This window comes from Stegostoma tigrinum, chromosome 9 (genome assembly GCF_030684315.1).
Source record: "Stegostoma tigrinum isolate sSteTig4 chromosome 9, sSteTig4.hap1, whole genome shotgun sequence".
NCBI lineage: Eukaryota > Metazoa > Chordata > Chondrichthyes > Orectolobiformes > Stegostomatidae > Stegostoma > Stegostoma tigrinum.
In genome coordinates, this window is record NC_081362.1 from 75,198,503 (window position 1) to 75,220,844 (window position 22,342).

General features: G+C 41.1%; 1 protein-coding gene across 2 annotated transcripts in view; it reads right to left on the bottom strand.

Annotated features, from left to right (window-relative positions):
* Window positions 1–22,342, bottom strand: part of LOC125455175 (ALK tyrosine kinase receptor-like) — a 977,528-nt gene that overhangs the window by 755,090 nt on the left and 200,096 nt on the right. For both annotated transcript variants that reach the window (XM_048536890.2, XM_059648635.1), the window contains exon 2: window positions 12,014–12,133. In XM_048536890.2, the coding sequence (XP_048392847.1) occupies window positions 12,014–12,133 (120 nt within the window). The remainder of the gene's footprint in view (window positions 1–12,013; window positions 12,134–22,342) is intronic.

Sequence of the window (22,342 nt, forward strand, 5' to 3'; positions counted from 1 at the left end):
AATGTAGACTTTCAAGCTTCAAAATCTCCCCTTCCCCCACCACATCCCAAAACCAGCCCAGTTCGTCCCCTCCCCCCACTGCATCACAAAACTAGCCTAACTTGTCCCCACCTCCCTAATCTGTTCTTTCTCTCACCTATTCCCTCTTCCCACCTCAAGCCGCACCTCCATTTCCTACCTACTAACCTCATCCCACCTCCTTGATCTGTCCGTCCTCCCTGGACTGACCTATCCCCTCCTTACCTTCCCACCTACACTGTCCTCTCCACCTATCTTCTCTTCTATCCATCTTCGGTCCACCTCCCCCTCTCTCCCTATTTATTTCAGAACCCTCTCCCCATCCCCCCCACTCTGATGAAGGGTATAGGCCCGAAACATCAGTTTTTGTGCTCCTAAGATGCTGCTTGCCCTGCTGTGTTCATCCAGCTTCACACTTTGTTATCTCGGATTCTCCAGCATCTGCAGGTCCCATTATCTCTGATCACAGATTCTTAGCACTTCTTTAAGTTTGAAAGGAGAGTTTTATTCCAATTGGTAGCTCCCTTGTTTGTAAACTGAAAGAGACAAAAATAGAAATTTCTGGAAGACTAAGCAGGTCTGGGTAGCCTGTTGAGCTTTTCCAGCAATTTCTATTTTTGTCTCTGTTTTACAGCGTCTACATTCCCCATACTTAAGAAAGCACATGCAATGTGCCTTAATGACTGCTGCCCAGGGGCTCTGACCTCCATAATCATGAAGTGCTCATGCGGCTGGTCAAGAACCACATCAACTCTAGTCTCCCAGCCTGCCCCAATCTCCTGCAATTTGCCTACTGTTGTAACAGGTCCACAATGGACGCCATTTCCTTAGCCTTGCATTCATCCCTGGAACAACAGGGACACCGATGTCAGACTCCTGCTCGTCAATTACAGCTCCACCTTTAACACCATTATCCCTTCCAGGCTGATCTCAAAACTCCGAGACCCTAGGTCTCACCGTGGGCCTCTGCGACCAGATCCTCTAATTCGTTGCCCACTATCAGTGAAGATAGACAACGGCACCTCCTCCATGATAACCTTCAACACTGGACCCCACAAAGGATGTGTTCTCAACCCCCTACTGTATTCAGTGTATACCCACAACCACGTTGCCAAATTGTGAACCAACACCATCGATAGGTTTGCTGATGACACCACCGTGGTAGGACAGATACCTAACAATGATGAGTCAGGATACAGAAAGGAGACAGAGGGCTTGGTGGCATGATGCAACAACAACTTCTCTCCCAATATCAGCAAAACTAAAGAATTAAAGAAAGAAGATCACACCCCCAGCTACATCAATAGCGTGGAGGTAGAGAGGATAGGGAGTGTCAGGTTCCCAGGAATGACGACAACCGACAACCTGTTCCTGGACTTCCTACATGAATGCAACAGGCAACAAAGCACAATGACACCTCTTGTTCTGCAGGTAGCTTAAGAAATTTGGCATGTCCATAAGGATCATCACTAAATTTTACACTTGCACCACAGAAAGCATACTGTTCTAGTGTATCCAAGATAACAAAGTGTGAAGCTGGCTGAACACAGCAGGCCAAGCAGCATCTCAGCAGCACTAAGATGCTGCTTGGCCTGCTGTGTTCATCCAGCTTCACACTTTGTTATCTTGGATTCTCCAGTGTCTCCAGTCCCCATTATCTCTGTCCCGGTGTATAACGGCCTGCTACGGCAACTGCTCTGCCCAGGGCTGTCAGAAACTACAGAAGGTGGTGTGCATGGCCCACACCATCACAGAAGCCAACCTCCTAAGAACTCCATTTACACGTCTCGTTGCCATGGAAAGCCTGCTAACATCATCAAAGACACATTGCACCCCGGTAATGCTCCTCTACAACCTCTTCTAGTAGGTAGAAGATACAGAAACTTGAAAACATGCACCAGCAGGTTCAAGAATAGCTTCTTCCCTGCCATTATCAGAATGATGAATAAGACTCTCTAACTTTAAACAATGCTGAAATTGTTAATGTTCATCTTGTCTCATCCACATCCTGTGTGGTGTAGCCTGTATGCCTTGCCCTGTCTGAGATATTCTTTTCATCCTCTGATCCATATGCCCTTGCTTATGGCATGCCTGTACTGCTCACAAACAAAGCTTTTCACTGTACTTAGGTACACACAATAATAAATCAAAGCAAATGAGTTTTTAATCATGAATTGAAAGGTCATAGTTTTAATTACCACTGCCCAACTTAATTCCAACATAATACAAAGGACTGTTGTATTGTCAAAGGTGCCACTAAAATAAGAGGATCCCATATACCGTCTCAGATAGGTAATGAAAATCTCACTGTTTCATGGAAATGCAAGAGTTCTCCCTGGTCCCCCGGCTGTCATTAATGTCTCAAACAAGAACTGATTATCAGGCCATTGCTGTTTGTGAGAATTTGTGCAAACCTGCTCTGATATTTAAATAAAAACTGAATGAACTGTGGACGCTGTAAATCAGGACAAAAACAAAGTTGCTGGAAATGCCCAGCAGGTCTGGCAGCATCTGTGAAGGAAAGAACAGAGTTAACATTTCGGATCCCAGTGACCCTTGCTCAGAGCTCCCGAAACCTTAACTATGTTTTATTTCCTTCACCGATGCTGCCAGACCTGCTGGGCTTTTCCAGCAACTTTGTTTTTGTTGCTCCTATATTTCCTAGATTGCAATGCTGTATCTCGTTGTCTCAAAAGCATTGTGGTGCATCCTGTGGTCACAAAAGGTGCTCCATAAATGCGTATTGTTTATAAAGAAATTTGCATGGAAATTGGTCTTCATTTCACAGCTTTCTGCATAAAAACGGAGACAAGTAAGAGCAATTTGAAGGTGCGACATCACACAATCTCTCCATTTTAGGGATATCACGAATATTGGCTGGTTTCTCTACATCTATTTGCTTGAAACATGTAAAAATAAGGAGCAGCTTGAGGACCTTCATCAGAAATATATTGAACTGGAGGGAACAGCCACCTGGGGCCTGTTCAATTCAGGAACCCCAGCAGTTCTTCAAGCAACCATTCAGGGAGACAACAATGTTTTTTTAATCTTCTTCATATATAGCAGCAGTCAGATTCAAACCAGCCATTATATTAATCTTGCAACAGACAAGAGTACAAATGAGTCAGAATCATAGAGCGCTGCTTTCCAGCCGGGCTGCCCAGTTACCCGAGTAGAAGAGAATAGTTCAGGTATAGTTTATGCAGCAAACTAACAGGCTTTGAATAAAACACTTTATAATGCAAACAGCCCTATGACGTATAGCAGTCAAATCATATCAGTAGCAACGCATCTGTTGTAAGCAGTGGCACTTTAGCGTGTTTCACCTCACTGGGCTAGAAAATCAAGCCTCACTATTTTTGGCCTCATCACAAAAGTTACATTTTCTTGAAAAGTAACAGAAATCCTGTCTTTTTAGACTCAGGTTAACAAAATATGAAGCAGGTTTCTGTAATTAATGAAAATTACTCGTTAATTTTGCAAATAAAAATATTTTAATGTCAGATACAAACACACACACACACACACACACACACACACACACACACACACACACGCAGTAAATGGGTAGTATCGGTGGAATGTAAGACTGGGAAATCAGTTTAGTGGTCCCTGTCCAGAAGGTTTGCTGATCAGAACACTGATTCTCAATCTTTCTTCTCCACTTAATACAGGATGTATGGTTAGTAAGTTTGCAGATGACCCCAGAATTGGTGGTGTAGTGGGCAATGGAGAAGGTTATCTGAGTACAATGGGGCCTTGACCAGATTGACCACTGGGCTGAGGAGCGGCAGATGGAGTTTAATTTTGATAAATGTGAGGTGTCACATTTTGGTAAGGCAAACAAGGGCAGGATGTACACAATTAATGGTGGTGCCCTGGGGTGTGTTGCTGAACAAAGAGACCTAAAGGTGCAGGTGCATAGTTCCATGAAAGTGGAGATGCAGGTAGACAGGGTGGGGAAGCAGGTGTTTAGTACACTTGCCTTTATTGGTCAGTGCACTGAGTGTAGGAGTTGGGAGATCATGTTGCAGCTATGCAGGACATTAGTGAGGTCACTTTTAGAATACTGCATTCAATTCAGGTCTCCCTGCTATAGGAAAGATGTTGTTAAACTTGAAAATTTTCAATAAAGATTTACAAGGATGTTGCCAGGATTAGAGTGTTTGAACCATAGGGGGAGAGGCTGAATTGACCAGGTCTATATTCCCTGCAGCATCAGAGGCGAAGGGGTGACCTTATAGAGGTTTATAAAATCATGAGCAGCACGGATAAGATGAATAACCAAGGTCTTTTTCCCAGGGAGGACACAGGCTTAAGTTGAGAGGGGAAAGATTTGGAGGGACCTGAGGGCCTATTTTTTCATGTAGAGGGCGACATGTGTATGGAATAAGCTGCCACAGGAAGTGGCGGAGGCAGGTACAATTATGGCACTTAAAAGGCATCTGGGTGGGTATATGAATAGAAAAGGTTTAGAAGGATATGGGTCAAATGCTGGCAAATGGGATGAGATCAGTTCAGGATATTTGGTCAGCATGGGCAAGTTGAACCGAGGGGTCTGTTTTTATACAGTATGTCTCTATGACTCGATGAGGAGGCTCAGAGTGACTATTTGAGTAATTAATTAAGTTCCTGAGTTAGAAATAACAACTAACAACAGCTGATGAGAGGAAATAAACTGGATATTTTCAGGCTTGAGATTTTTTTTTACTGACGAGCAAAAACTGCTCCTTTTCTTTCAAAGGTCCAATGGCTTCTGTCTCAAACGTTAACATCCACAAGCTGTTCAACACATAGCAATTGGGAGGCTGAAGGGCCTTTGTCAGTGATAACTAGTCCACAGAACAATCAGCCACTTATTAGAACTGTAAAATCACCTAGAGTGTAGATAGAGACCAGTCAGCTCATCAAGTCTTCATCAACCCTCTGAAGAGCATCCCACCAGACCTACTACTCCATCCCTTCCCTGTTACCACCACATTCATATTGGCCAATCCACCGAGCCTGTGCATCTTTGGACTTTTTGCTGGCCAAAGCTCCATTTGTCCACAGTGACTCCATCTCATCAGTAATTAGGTTTTTCCCAACACTTGCACAAGTAACTTTGTCAACAGCACTTACAATGAGTGCCAGGTAACTTGGTTTTAAAAACCATCCAGCAAGCCTTCAACCATCTTTGGCTTGTAAACCAACCTTTTTCCCATTTCAGTCTGCAATCAAAATGACTAAAAAATACAGATATGATCTTTATAGCTGGAAGAGGAATAGTTTTTGAAAGACTGAATGGTTACTAAATACAAACTAGCAGTGATGACTGTGATAATAAGTTCAAGTATTGCATGTGATTTCATAGTTGTCAGCTCTTCTGAATATTTATGAAATGTTCATAAATTGAAGTCGTCTATGGCTTCAGAAAGCCAATACTTTAAATCAACAAATGGTTCTAAAAGTGCTGAAATTGACCTTTTACATGCAATTACATTTTTGCATTTATAGCTTGCTGATTCTTGTGATTATAATTGTCTTAAGTATGGCAACATAATTCTAGTTGTACATAGTATTCAAATCATTTTACAATAAAATAAATCCATTCCTGTACCAAACTTTTTCTGAAGGGATCTGTATTGTTGGTCAATGTTGCTGCATTTAGTAGCAATGCTCAGTTTCAGTCAATGGAAAGAGTATGAGTTCTCTTGTTCACTTGTAATATGAGGGCTATGTTTAATGCTGCAGTGTAATAATTTCTACTGTCTTCTTTTAAAAGAGAAATTTGCTTTATTGACCTCAATCACTTACCAATAAGTAAAATCCTTTTTCCTAATTAAAACCAAGCAGTTGAAAATTCACATTAAGGGGAGGTAGTATTTGAAAGAATGAATGATTTGACAAATGATTTATTATCACAGTGAAAAGTGAAAAGTGAAAAGTGTTCTGTCAACACAATCTGGTGCCATTTTGAGGTACAAAAGGATAAAAGGAAAGTATTTAAATACAGTTCATCTTTATCAGCCACAGTCCCAAACATGGCTGCAGGGCATCTTCAAAGCCCCACTCCAGGCCTACCACAGCCAGAAGCCTCTGCACCAACACCTTCACAGTCAAAAACCTGCTGCTGCTGCTGCTGCTGCGGAAGTCCAAGCTCCTGCTCTATTGCAGCCAGGTGACCCCGCTCTGTCATTGCTGCAGCGAATGCCCTGCCACTGTTCCAACAGTCCATGCACTGGACATAGCAAGCCAGGAGTCACCTCTGACACCACTCTGGCTGGCCCCGCCAAACTGCAGAGCTGCAGAGCTCCACAGCAGCAGCAGCAGCTGCTGCTGCTGCTGCTGCTGCTGCCGCCACCGCTGAAAGTGCTGTCTCAACAAGTACTCTGCCCCCAGTAAGAGAAAGATTGGCCAGAGTTTTAGATTGGCCGCTTCATTTATTCTGCGTGAAATTTGAACATGGAGACTTTTTTGACCAATTGTTCCTTCTCAGGTGCTGACACAGTTGCTATGAATTTCCAGCTTTTATTTCCAATTATAGCAATCAATGGTTACTGCACTTTGAAAGCAGTCCAATGATTGTTAAATGCTTTGCATCTAATGACATGAAAGGTTGTTAATTCAATGCATGTGTACTCATAAATGTCATTTGGAGGCTTATTTCCTTAACTAATAAGCCCTGGTGATTAAAATGTTCAAATTCAAAAGTAAATTATCAGAACACTTGGAATGAGAAAGAAACCAGAAATCAACCAATCAGATCCGATCCATCTAATCATGAACTATTCCTCTATTGGGTTGGTTTTACTGCTCATCATCACATGCACTCCACACAATAATAAATTCATTCATCCTAAACTGGCACCATCTGTTGAAGCCTTAGGTGTTATGCCACCACTCCTGTGAACTCATCACAAGAAATCACGAGCGTCCAGCAGGAAGTTTCCTGACCGTTAATTTTAAGTTACAAAAGATTTTGGAGCCTGTGCCCAAAATCTTGAAAACATGGGGCAAAGGTAGCATCATTCCTGCGTTTACCTTGCCTGGACTTATTCCAATTTTACAGGGGGTTTTTATGAGTTTCCCCCTCATTCTTTTAAAAAAAACTCACAAAGAATCATTCTGTATCAATGTATATTATTCCTTTATGTGAACTAGACAGGGTAAATAGAGGACTAGACAGAGTAAACAGAGGAAGAATGGTCTGAGGGAGCTGGGAAAATAAAAAGGGGCAGACCATTTGGCTGTTGAGATGAGGAGATTTTTTTCGACCGGAGAGTGGTGAACCTGAAATATTCCCTGCTGCAGAGGATAAAATAGTGAATGTTTTCAAGAAGACATTAAATAGAATTCTTAGGGCTAAAGGGATCAATGGATATGAGGAGAAATTGGGAAAAGGCTACTAAGTAGGATGATCAGCCATGAGCTCGGCATGCAGGTAGATCCGAATGACCTATGCCTGCTCCTATTATCTATGTTTCTATGATACCACCAACACCCCTACCCCGCCCCGCCCCGATAACATGAATTTCGAGCTTTTAAACACACGGTTTAGGAAACTGCCTTGCTGGCTCAGAGAAACATCCTCAGCACCAAGCCTGTCCATGAACTGAAAAGGCCTGTTGTAACATTTACTGCTGCTGCTGCTGACATTAGTGCCACCAGAAGAGTTGCAGAAAGGAACACACTCTTCAATCTTCTGTTGTTCCACATCATTTAATTACAGCTGTTCTACTGAAGCTCTGACTGCTTTAAGTGGCAGTCCTCTCCTTTAAAGGCCCATTTGGCAATTTCATTTAGGCTCAAGCTAGTGGAAGAGTTAATCACCATTCTCTGACACAGGCTAGAAACTGCCTCTGTTGACTTCCAATCATTCATGATTTTCTTTCATGCCTGTCAACACTGTTCTCTGTCAAGTTCACTTATAGACAGCGCCAACATTTGTGAGCTAACAGATCTTTAAATAATGGAATTACTACAGTGCAGAAAGGGGCCTTTCTAATACAATGCTTTTGTATCCAGCTTGCTCTTGCCCATCCTTTCAATTCCACCAAGGCTACTATAAGGGTGTCACACCATAATAATCGAACACAAAGGTAACGACAATGCTTCTTTTGTAGGGATGTTGATGAATGTTAACTGAGCTGACAACTGCGCCACTGTGCCATGGAATACTGACCTAATGGGTTCAGAAGATGGACAGATATCAGATAAACCACTTCTTTGCCTGGGTAGGCTTCACATACAGCGATTAAAAACAGGAAAGTGCTGGAGAACTCAGCACTTTTACTTCAGACTTCCAGCATCCACAGTACTGTGCTTGGATTTCGTGACTCAGAGAGTTGGCTTAGAAATAGTCATGTGACATTTTGATGGAGGAACTGCAACTTTGGGTGAACAACCTCTGCAAACAGAATTGTCAGTCTTATTTTAATGTTCATGCTTGTACAGAAGCGCACAAGGATTGTGCAATATTGAATGGATTAAGCATTTGCAAAGTGGCACTGATTTACCCTGTGTCACCCCATCTCAGTCAGAAATAAATTTCAGGAGATCAAAAATTCAGAAGTTTCAGCCACTGGCAGGTGACTCACTTCAACAGGCTTGTATTCAGGAAACAAAACTGAAAACGTGCCCCATAGTACAGCATGAGGGACTTTACATGTTTGAAACATTTTTTGAAAGGTATGTGCAAAAGAATAAATGTATCTTTTCAAATAAAATTTGATTGTCAATAAGATATAGATTTTTTTAAGAAGCTCATTTTTGATTCATAGCTTTTGTTTGAACATCAGTGTGAACTTTTGCATATTTTGGGAATGCATGTGGAACATCATGTATCTTTTCAAAATAGAAAATATATCGAAGAACATAGAACATTACAGCGCAGAACAGGCCCTTCGGCCCTCGACGTTGCGCCAACCTGTGAACTAATCTAAGCCCCTCCCGCTACACTATCCCATCATTCTCCATATGGTTATCCAAGGAAGAGGTGGTACCTAGAGCAACATTTTTTAAAACCCAAGGGGAAAGTACTGTTCCAAAATACTGTTTTATGAGCACTTCTTTTACTCGATGCTAGTGCTAACATGGTCCACATATTTTGTATGAAGGTGTAGAGCTGGATGAACACAGCAGGCCAAGCAGCATCAGAGGAGCAGGAAAGCTGACATTTCAGGTCAAGACCCTTCTTCAGCATCGACAGTTCCTACTATCTCTGTAACCACTGATTTTGCATCCAGCTTGTCCTTTGCAAATCTGCCAAAGCTATTATAAGGGTTTCACATCATAACAATTTAATACAGAGATAACCACAATAATTCTTTTGTTGGGATGATGACGAATGTTAACTGAACTGAAATCAATTCCACCAACATGCATTTACATAGTGTTGCAGTCATATACTATGTTCACATCTGAAAATAAATAATTACTTTGTACAATATCATATAATTTAGTTAAGGAGTATTGAGAACTCTTGACAATGTTATGATTTGTTGTTTCACATCAATCAGCATATTCTATCATTTTGCATTCTCAGCATCTGGCCTTATTCAATAAATCTGTGAGCTGGAGATATGACAGCAAAGTGTCCTTCACTTACCTTAGGTCTCTTTGTGGGAGATGCTATTGTGGAAAATTGCCCAGATCAGCCCCGTGCAAAGAAGAGCTGGACAATTCCAATGAAACCAACTGACACCTCATCTGCCTACTCTTGATCATTAGCAAAATGATGAAGCTGTCATGGACAGTACTATAAAGTGGTATTTGTACAGCAATACCTTACTCACCAATGCTCAGTTTGGATTCTGGCAGGGCTGCCCGGTTCCCAACCGTTTTGTAGTCTTGGGCCAAGCATAGACAAAACAGCTGAATTCAAGAGGTGAAATTCAAATTTCTGCACCTGCCATCAAGGCAGCATTTGACCCAGTGTATAGTAAAACTCTATGCAATAGTAGACTAAATGGGAATCAGGGACAAATTATCCAGGGTTTGGAGTCATTCCTAGCACAAAGGAAGCTGGTTGTAGTTCTTGGAGATCAAACATCTCACCCCAGGACATCACTGCAGGAGTTTCTCAGCCTAATGCCCTGGGCCCAATCACCTTCAGTTGCTTCATCAATGACCTTTCCTCCACCTTCTGGTCAAAAGTGCAGACATTCACTGATGATTGCACAATGCTTGGTGTCTTAGTGACTTCCCAGGTACGAAAGGAGCCTCTGGCCATATGCAGTATAACAATTAAGGTTGGGCTGACAAGTGGCAAGTAGCATTCATGTGGCAAAAGTGACACCAATCTCCAACATGACAGAATCTAACCATGTCATTCAATGGCATTGTTGCATCTTCCATAACCAACTACTCGGGGTTTACTATTGACCAAAAGTGAACTGTATGACCTCTTTAAATACAATGGCTACATGAGCAGGGCAGAGGGCTGGAAATTCTGCTGGATCAAAAGGTAGAAATTCATCATCTGACTTGCAAAATATTTCCAATATCTACAAAGCACATGTTGGCAGTATGGTGGCATACTATCCATTTGTCTCGATCAATGTGGCTCCAATAACACTGAAGATGCCTGACCCCATTTATGGTAAAGCAAATCACTGACTGGCACCCCGCTCCCTCACTGTCTCTACCGTGAGTGTATAGTGAAAGCGTGTTTATCATATTTAGGATGATTGCAGCAATTTGCCACATTCTTTGCCACAACACCTTTCAAAACCCCAATCTCTATCACTTCAAATGACAAAGGACACAGATACATGGGAACGTTGCACGCTCCTTCCAAGCCATAGACTATCCTGACTCAAAACAATGTTGTCATTCACTTTCACTGGGTCAAAAACTCCGAATTCCGTTCTTAACAGCATCGTAATTGCTCCTGCACAAGGCAGACTAGTTGCTTAAGATAACGTTTACCAGCACCTTCTCCAGTAACCAGAGCTGAGAAACAAATGCATGCTGATATCACATGAAGGAACTCAAAGAAAATGCCCTTTCATCAGTGCAATAGCACCATCCCCAATTGTGGCAGACCACTATTCCAGCATATACACAGTCCTGACAAAGATACTTGAAGCCAGGATCTACATATTAGTTCACTGTCGTTTCAATATTGATCCAAGACAGATTTAAACTCAATATTAGGGTGACCTCAAGCCAAGATAATGGACACAAAACACAGAGCAGTCCTAATCGGCAGTCTTTCTCAGAGCTGTCACAGGATAATTAGTGTAATATAATGCAGTATAGAAACAGAAAAATGTCACTTTGAGACACAGTAGGGATTCTCTAATGACACTCCTAATATCCTCTTCTGATTAAAGACAAAATAATAGAAATGATTACACAGAATGCAAATGAGCAGGTGCATTACTTGGTTTCTGAGTATGCCTTGACCATGTTCAGTTCAATTTCCACGTAAAGCAAAAGCTTTCTATCCAGGCTAATTTCCAGATCACCTAACTTGGTCATCATGTGGACAATTTGTCTCCTAAACTCGATTTTGAAATTTGCGTAGTGAATAGTTTCCATTTTAACTCTATCTAGACTTAAACTGAAACAAAACAGAAACATCTCTGTTCTATGAGGATGCATGCTTCTAATTTTACTGCTACATTAACATTTATTAAATATTCTTCATCACTAGGACAAATAAGATTCATAAAGACAGACTGTTTGCATTTGAGGAAGAAGAGTCAATTTAAAAATTATGGGGAATTTCATCATAACAGCATATTTTACATGGACTATTTGAAAATAATTCAAATCATTGTGTTCGATAAACAAACAAATATTTTTCAAAATAAAATGAATAAAGGTTAAAATAACACAACATTAAGTGGTTGACATGTTGGGTTCATCATCAGAATTGACATAGTTTTGCTGCAAGATAATTTTTTCGAAACAATATTACTTTACATTTAGTAGCAAAAATTCTGCTCATCCATTAAAGATCCTCAGTGTCACTTGTTTTGGAAAGACTCTATGAGAAGCTACTCACCATGTGGTCTTTGATATGTAGACAAAGGTGTGTCATCTTTTAGCAGCCAGGTGAAGTTCCAAGCAGCTGGACTATTATTTACAATCCATCCATTTCCTTCAGATTGAGGTACTCCTGTAACTGCAAACACAAATAACATAATTGCCATTATTTTAAAGTGTAAGAATTCAAAGAAAAGTGGCATCTCAAAAATATACTCCATCCTCACCCAGCTAAGTGTGCAAACTGTTGTAATGGCACAGCAAAAGCCTGAGATAATCGAAATTCACCTTGTATTAATCTATTTCAAATCTGTGCCTGCAAGATCCTGCTCTTTATGGCATCCCACACCAAATCTAAAGCGAGTACAATTCTAAATAAAGCTGTTGCTGCAAGAATGCCATTGCTTCCAACAATGGGCTGCTAACAGCACTTAACACAATCCTCCCAACCTCTTTGTTCAAAGCTTTCATTCCCTCACAGTCGCGGTAAACAGTTTACATTTCTTTAGTTTGAGCTTTGAAGGGTTAGTGACGTGAAAGCCCTTGCAAGAATTTTTCATCATTTGCTTCCTGAGGTATAGATGAATCAGTTATTTTACAATTGCTACTTAGTAAAAGAAACTGTCAACTCTTGTCATTGCCAATCTGATAGTTGAAATACATTGTTGCTCTAGTCTTTCCAAGTCACGCTACACGCATTCAAGTTCAAATAATTTTGATTCTGTAATGCTACAAGGCATTTTTTGAAAATGATACATGAACCAACATCAAAAGCTGTTCTACCTTTACATCTTGGATATGAGGAAGTGAAATTACTATGTTTCACCACATCATTGACAATAAGTTTGGAGATAATAATTTTGTAATGAAAAAATATATATATTAGAAGAACCATTTGACAAGGAAGGGGCAAGGACTACAGGAAGACAACAACAAACTGCTCTAAACTAAAACAAACAATAATTGTTATGACTGAAGTGATGATATGCTATTACACATTTATGAATTTTTACAACTCAACCACCCCAAAGTTTACTGAGCAAATATTTCTTCACCCTCATTCTGTCTAGATCTAATGTAATAAGGATTGTTCTGATCAGATTTATGACCTGACTATCTGAATTCCATCCTTGCTGCCTCGCAACGTAGATCTGATCTCTGGCAATGTGAAAGTTAATGGGCGGGCATAGGAGGCCAAATGACATTCGTGAGAGTTTTTGTAACCTTGTCTTGAAATTAGTCATTTTGCTTGGCTTAGGTTGGAGACAATTGTGAACATTCTTTTTTACCTCCAAACTGAGGAGGAAATGTACAGCTATGTAGAGCAGCAGCTCAGAGCTTCAATGTGATGTGACACATGATGATAGGATGCAGTCGCATTAAAGCCCACTGGATCTGACTTTTGACTTGCTGTTGTCAGGGAAATTCACTAAGTTCAGTCCAAGTACTTATTCACAGAGACAGCTAAAGAAATTAAAGGGAATTTCATTCTAGAATTTTCTTTTATGGCTGTCAATCATCTCTGGGGTATAGTGGACAGCTCAATATTTGGCCAGTGAATGATGGGTCTTGGAGACTTCAGCCTTGAATTTCCTCAAGTATCTGCCCCCTCTACCAGCCCAATCTCAAAAACAGCAACAAAATGTTGATGTCCAAAACAAGAGCAAGCTAAATGATGTTGGTACTTATTTATAGAAGTGCCGGGGGAATTTGAGACAAGGGTCAAATGCTTTTTTATTTCCCAAAACAGTGAACGTTGCATGGTCTCTGCTGCAGTTTAATGATTGCAGTTAATGTTGCAGGTTTTATGTTGCAGTTTAATTATTTCAGCTAACGATGCAGGTATTCTGGTGCAGTTTAATTATTTCAGTTAATGCTGCAGAGATTCTGCTGCAGTTTAATTATTGTATTTAATGCTGTAGGGATTCTGTTGCAGTTTAATTATCACAGTTAACACAACAGGTATTCTGCTGCAATTTAATTATTGCAGTTAATGCTGCAGGTATTCTGCTGCAATTTAATTATTGCAGTTAATGCTGCAGGTATTCTGCAGAAGTTTAGCTATCATAGTTAATGCTGCAGGTATTCTGCAGAAGTTTAGCTATCATAGTTAATGCTGCAGTTATTCTGCTGCAGCATAATTATCACAGTTATTGCTGCAAACATTCTGCTGCAGTGTAATAATTGCATTTAATGATGCAGGCATTCTGCTGCAGTTTAGTAATCTCATTTAATATTGCAGACATTCTGCTGCAGTTTAGTAATCTCATTTAATATTGCAGACGTTCTGCTGCAGTTTATTATTGTAGTTAATACTGCAGGGATTCTGTTGCAGTTTAATTATTGCATTTAATGCTGCAGCCATTCAGCTGCAGTTTAGTTACTGCATTTAATGTTGCAGGCAGCCTGCTGCTGTTTAATTATGCAGCTAATACTACAGGGATTCCGCTGCATTTTGAGTATCGCATTTAATGCTGCAGGCAGCCTGCTGCAGTTTAATTATCCCAGTTAATGCTGCAGGCATTCTGCTCCAGTTTAATTATCGGAGTTAATGCTGCAGGGAGTCTGCAGCTACTCAGCTATTCAATGCTGGAATTCCAGTTATGACAGATTTTTCTTTTGCTTTAGGAAGAAGTAGTAACTCATGAACTAATCTATCCAAAAAATTTGAATGTACTATCTCTCTCTTCCTTCTGTTTTCAGACGTTGAAGCTTTTAATCAATTGGATCAACGTAAATTGTCGGCTGGTGTTTAACCACAAGTATCTGTTTACATTTGGCCGGTGCACAAAATTACTGCAGTGTTGCTGAGGTTTGCCAAGGCAGTTACATCCTCAATTTCCGGAGTAAAAATCCTTTTGGCTAAACTCAGGTACCACAGAAACAAAAATCGACCACTTTAGACTGCATATCCCATCATTATCGGCCACACATTTAATGTGGCTTCAGATCAAATATGAACCACTGTAATAAAATGTGAGGCTGGATGAACACAGCAGGCCAAGCAGCATCTCAGGAGCACAAAAGCTGACGTTTCGGGCCCAGACCCTCCAGCCTCACATTTTATTACCTTGGATTCTCCAGCATCTGCAGTTCCCTTTATCTCAAATATGAACCACTTCTGTTTTTGTCTCAGTTTCTGCAGCTATTTTGTTACTTCCCTGTTTATAAAAGCCTGCTTTATCCCTTGACTAGAAATTGGTGGATATATAGGCATTCTCAGCAGACGTTGTGAGGAAGCGGGTAGTATCCCTGCGGATGAGTGTATCAGTAGAGTTAAAGATCTTGCCACACTAACCGTTTTGTGAGTATTATTTTGAGGTCGTCAGCCAGGACTTTGCAATCATTCCTGTTCAAATCACCCTCCTTCTTTGACCTTGTGCTATTTATTTTCTAAGCCACAGAACCGACTGGTTTGGGAGATACTCTGTTGGCTGTTCACATGCTTAGTTTCCTTTTCTGTACTATTATCAGTTTGTACTTGCAGCAACTTATTTACAAAATAGAGCTATAGGGTGTAGGGACAAGTCTCACTAATGACAGATGCCCTATTAGATGGCCCACTACAGGAAAATCTGGAATCAGTTTCTATTTGACTGTGTCCTTTAGCAAAGCCCCTGCTGTTCAACTCTTGTGATATCTGTTACGGAAAAAGGATCCTGCTGCTTAATTACCACAGTCAGTGTTGCAGAGAAACAAAGCTGCTACTGTTTATTTATCACAGCAGTATTGCAGGGACACTGCTACACTTTAATTATTGAAGTCAGTGTTGCAGGAAAAAATACTGCTGTTTATTTATCAGTCAGTATTGCAGGCACACTGATACAGCTTAATTATTGCTGTCAACGTTGCAGGAAAAACTGCCGCTTTTATCTCAGCTAGTGTTGCAGGGTTTCTCCTGCAGTTTAATTATTGCAGTCAGTGTTACAGGGGAAAAAAACTGCTGCTATTCAATTGTTGCTGCCAAATGCAACAGTGATTCTACTGACCTTTTATTATTGCAGTCAGTGTTACAGGGAGAACAGTTATTTAATTATCACAGTCAGCATTGCAGGGAAAATGACTCCTCTTTAATTGTTGCTGCTAAATGCGACAGTAACGCTATTACTGTTTAATCATCACAGTCAGTAGTGCAGGAAAAACTGCTGTTCTTCAGTTGTTGCTGCTACATGCAACAGTGATTCTGCTGCTGTTTTATCTTGCAATCAATGCTGCAGGTAAAACTGTTGCTGTCCAATTATTGCAGCCAGTGTTGCAAGATAAGCTACAGCTGTTTATCACAGTAAGCATTCCAGGAAAAAATAAACTGCTGTCCTGCTAATGTTGCAACTACATGCAGCAGGGATTCAGATGCTATTTTATTAATTGCAGCCGATGTTGCAGGGGAAACTGCTGCTCTTTAATTGTTTCAGGGATTCTGTACATGTTCAGTTGCATTGTGGTGAAATTTCAGTAAGGGCAGCTATTTTGTTGAGGGAAAACCTAATAACGGCATGGTGGCTTAGTGGTTAGCACTGCAGCCTCACAATGCCAGGGGCCCAGGTTCAATTCCAGCCTCGGGTAACTTCTGCGCAGAGTTTGCACATTCTCCCTGTGTTTGTGGGGGTTTCTTCCGGGTGCTCCAGTTTCCTCCCACAGTCCAAAGATGTGCAAGCCAGGTGGATTGGCCATGCTAAATTGCCCGTAGTGTTCAGGGGTGTGTGGGCTATAGGATGATGGGTCTGGGTGGGATGCTCCAAGGGGTGGTGTGGACTTGTTGGGCTGAAGGACCTGTTTCCACACTGTAGGGAATCTAATCAAAAACTCATGAATGATTCGCAGGGTCACACAACACAGAAACAGACCCTTCAGCCCAGCTTGTCCATGCTGACCAGGCATCTGATTCTGACCTAAAACCCATTTGCCATCATTTTGCCCACATCCTTTTACACACTTCCTGTTCATCCAGTTACCCACTTCTTCTGGCAGCTTGTTTCATACGTGCACCACCCTCTGCTTGAAAATGTTACCCTTGAAGCCCTTTTTAAATCTTTCCCCTCCCACCTTAAATCTATGCCTTCTGGTTTTGGACGCCCCTCCAAACGAGGAAAAAGATTTTGGCTATTCACTATATCCATGCCCCTCATGATTATAAAGTTTTATAAAGTTACCCCTCAGCCGCCAACTGAGGGAATAAAAACCCAGCCTCCAGAATCTCTCCCTGTAACTCAAACCCTCCAGTTCCAGCAACATCCTTGCAAATCCTTCCGGCACCCTCTCAAGTTTAGTGACATCTTTCCTATAGAAGGGTGAACAGAACTGTACATAGTATTCTGAAAGTGGCCTCACTAATGTACTGTCCAGCCGCAACATGACATTCCACCTCCTTTACTCAATGTTCTGACAAATGAAGGTTTGTGGTACCTTGCTCTGCACAGTTGGCACCTACATTTGTTATAGAACAGGAATTTTACTTAAATGTACTTCACTGGCTTTGAAGTTTCTTTCCTTTACTCTCTCTTTCTCTTTCTCCAGACTGCTTGTCGGTAGATACCAAGAAAGGGCCATGGGTAATTACCATTACAAACACAAATTCTCCAAACTTCTCAGATTTACGGATTACGATCTACAGCAAGAGATGGTAATTCTCCACAGCCAGTGTAATGAAATATATTGAAAGCCATTCAGCCCATCAATCCAGAATGATCCGAGTTGAAGCAACGAATCATAAGTCTGTGTAAATTATGCCACTGGGTTCTAAACTGCACCTGACCTAGGTGTAAGTTGTTTTAGTTGTAGCAGATGTTTCAGTGAATACTAAACTAAACTAGTCCCATTTATCTGTGTTTGGTCTATATCCCTCTAAACTTTTCCTATTCACGTACTACCTGTACAAATGTCTCTCAAAAAGTGATCATGGGACCCATCTCTACCATCTCCTCTGGCACATCATACATGCACCGCCATCGGTGTGAAAAAGTTGCCCATTTTAAAACTTGCCCCTCTCACCTTAAACTTGTACATTTCCAGTTCTGGACTCACTTACACCCGGATAAAGGTCTTTTCATCCTCTCTATGCCCCTTACGATTTTATCAGGTTACCGTTCAACCTCCACCACTCCTGAGAAAAAGGTCCCAGCTTATCCAACCTCTCTGTATAACTCAAACTCTCCAATCTCGGCAATATTTATCCTTTAAAGCTTTTTTATGCATCCTTTCTTAACAGCATTTTTCCCAAAGCAGGGTGACCAGAGTTGCATGCAGTATTCCAAAGTGGCCTCACCAATGTCCTGTACAGCCACAACATGACGTCCAACCACTACAATCTACTTTTTCCTTCTGTTTTCATCAGTCAAAGTTTTTCATATAATTTATCAGCATAGTTGGTCTGTTGATGTTTACCCACAAATATCGGCTGACATTAGGGCTGTGCACTAGCTGCAAAAAATTATTGCCATTTTGCTGAGGTTTGCCAAGGCTGTCGTCCCCTCCACTTCCCGAGTAAACATCTTTGTGGATACACTTAGACGCCATAAAAAATTGAGACTCCCTTAAAATCCACTTCGTGTCATTAATAGTAACACATTTAAAATGGTTTCAGTTATTTCTCTTTTTCCATTAGTTACTGCAGCTATTTTAGCAAGTTCTCACTTTGAAATGCTTGTTTTATTGCCTGACATTGAAACTAGTGGATAGAAATCATCATCATCATAAAATCCCTGCAGCGTGGAAACTGGCCCTTTGGCCTAACAAGTCCACAGCGACCCATAGAGCATCCCACCCAGACCCATCCCCCTACAACCCACTTAAACTACACATCCCTGAACACTACGGGCAATTTAGCATGGCCAATCCACGTAGCTTGCAGATCGCTGTGCTGTGGGAGGAAACTGGAGCACCCAGAGGAAACCCATGCAGACATGGGGAGAACATGCAAACTCCACACAGACACAGTCGCCCAAGGGTGGAATCGAACCCGAGTCCCTGGTGCTGTGAGACAGCAGCGCTAACCACTGAGCATTATAGGTGTGTCTCGGAGATATAGTCACAGTAGTTTGTGTCCCTGCCTCTGAGCCAGGAGCTCTGGGATCAAGGCACACCCTAGGCTTTGATGACCAAAAAATATGTAATCATTATGCAACCAGGCAGACTGGGTATCAACTTTTAAATCTTTCCAACGTACGCTGACAGCAGGTGGTAAGGATGAGAAAGTCTCCTGCTCAGCCAGACTAAAAAAAAAGCAACAGGTCTCCATTGCTGTATCTGCTAACAATCACCATGGACCGACATGGACGTCCATGGTTGCCAATGGCATTTCAGGGCATGGTCTCCGAATTGAGAGAGTAAGGAATTCTAAAGGCAACTCCATAAATAAGATTATTAAAATAACATATGATCAGACTAATAAAACAGCAGTTCTGTGTCCAATAACCATGTGTTGAGTTTTGAGAATGAGTAAATTGAGATAGTCTGGTTCCTTCTATTTGTTTGCTCATGTGCTTGTCACACCACTGGCTAGCAGCAAGGTGATAAGGGCAATAAAACATAGAAGTCCTTCCCTGTCAGTACTTGGTCCCTCCAATCACAAGTCTTCAATTCTGCTTCCTAATGATGGCACGTGGAAACTGCATCCCTAACATCCACAAACTAAAGTTTCTGAAGAATCTAGATGAGATTTCGCTCCTAGACAGACAGCATGGTAACTCACTGTTCAACGTATGCACCCTGGTGTACTCTTTATCTGAACTTCCAGCTGTGGCTAATCAGGTCCATTGCACTATAGCTCATAAAGATTAAAGATAAGGAAATGAACTCTGACACAAAGTCTGGAGTACAGTCTAAAATGTGAATGATGGCTGACATTGTCATCTTTCCATCAACTCCTTCTATCAAACTGATACTAAATGTGGTGCTCTACATTGGTCTGGTCCCCACTGGGCATACTTTCAAGAGGGGGAACTGGCATCTCAAGCTGGCTCAGTGGTTCGCACTGCTGCCTCAGAGGGCCAGGGACCCAGAATGGTTTCTAAACTCGGGCAACAGTCTGTGTGGTGTATGCATTTTCTCCATGTGTCACCACCAGGTTCTCCAGTTTCCTCCCACGATCCAAAGATGTGCAGGTTAGCTGGATTGACCATGACGAATTGTCCTTAGTGTCCAAGGATATGCAGGCTAAGTGGATTAGCCATGGGAAATGTGGCATTACAGGGATAGGGGTTGATCTGGGTTGGATGCTCTTTGGAGGGTTGGTGTGGATTCAATGGGATGAATGGCCCGCTACCACACTGTAGGGATTCTATGATCTCGATAACCAATACTTAGGCCAGTGGCTTGGAGAGGATATTCCACATTCACTGAACAGGGAGTTGAACACCAAGATGCAAACAGTCAGCCGACGAGACAGATGGCAACAGGCAAAAAGAGACAGACAAGAAAATATCATACAATCATTTATAACCTAATGTCACAAATAATAATTACTGAACTGTTATGAACAGCTATCTGGGATTCACTTAAGGGCAAATCCTTCACACAATTTTCTTAACCTTTGAAACAAGTATCACATTATCAATAATACCAGCGTGTGCAAATTATCCACTTGTTGTCATCTGATTATGTACTATTATTTCCTTTCCTTTCTCTTATTTGTATATTCATTTAAATAAACTGAATCTTTGAAATGAAATCCAAATAAAGGATTAAATGCTAATTAATAAGCAGGCTGAAACAGAAATATTATTTCAAAAACTTGCACTAGCAGCACCCACTGTCCAATACTGGTATGACAAGATGAAAGTGACCACTGAACTTACAATAAAGGCTCACTGTGTAATGGTGCACTTACAACACACCCTGTGATCTCTGTGAAAATCTGTGCACGCTGAAAACAGTAATGTCTTCAACACTTCAACTGGACTATTGTATGGGGGTTTAACAGGGACTAATATTAATCATATGTTCATATTATTCGTGAATAAAGACCAATTAACTAATAAAAGATTTTTAAAAATTGCCTGGAAACCCCAAGAATGGCATCAAGCAAGAGTCACCATTATGTCAACGGGTCCTTGTTAAAAGTTCACTTGAAGGTCACTGTACCTCTTGCACTTGTGATTGCTGCAGTACTATACTCTCATCATAACTTTTATCGAAATTGTAGTATTTCTTCAAGAAATCACAGGAGTTTGAAAGTGCCCTGCTGAGAAACAATGAAGCAAGTGTACTGTGGCAAAGTGTTTTCTGATTACTTCCTGAGATAGCTACCTCAGTCAGAAAAGTCTGATGCATTATGTGCACTATCCTCACATCTGAAGCTTGTTCTATGCAAGACATAAGACCTTTGATAAATTAAATTAGCTAGCACAGTGATTACTTGTTTTGATAAATTGCTTCTTTCTCCATGTCCTCTTGTTGACACCGTGTTTGCCCAACACACACATTATTCATAGTGAAGCTATGATACTTCCTTCTAAAACTTGGCTCAAGACGCACAACAGAAGATAGGTTGCTGATCATTTCCGTTCCAATTTACTGTCGCAACTTCACAGACACTCCTGGCACAGCGTCTATGTTCCACAATGGTGAAAGAGAGATGTAAATTTAACCATTTGTAAAGCTGCTGGTATGAACCTATGCAAAGTAAGTTTGATTAAACATCACATTCCATGTCTGCAAAATGTAATCACTGTTGGAAAAACTGATGACCTTCCGTTGCTGGAAGTCATCTCTTAATTAAGCTATTTGTTCAAAGGGCATAAGAATACTGTTTTGCGAATTTGTGAACCGTCGGGAATAAATATGATGCCATGTAGCTGTGAGGACTGAATGATGGAACACGTGTTCATTTGGAAAACTATTCACTTACTAAGTTCCTGATTGTCAACATGCTGCTGTTGTATGTGCTGTGATGCCAATCACTACCAACCTCTGTCAGTATCTCTTTTCCTTGACTGGGACTAGGGGTTATAAGCTTTACAGGGATAGAGGAACAAACACTTGTAAATCTTAATGAAAAGACACAGTTTGGTTCTAAAGAAGATGCAGTTTATTGTATGATACAAATCCAGTATAATGTACATTAGTTAGCCATTATGACCATTACCTTGAGGTGACCTAGGGTAACGGGTCCATCCTCTTTAAGATCCCAAGATGATCTGCCTTTCCCCACCAAGGTTCTATGACACTATCTTTCAGGATGAAACTTAATGCAAACTTAAAAATTAACCCTTTCTGGACCATTATGTTATACAACTGCCATGACAGGAAAGCCCCCAGACCATGGGATGGAATGTGGGTTTTTACTGCATACAGAATGGAGAAGGAGTAATTTAAGGATTGTCTGAGACAATGAATTATCCACCTCCAAAGT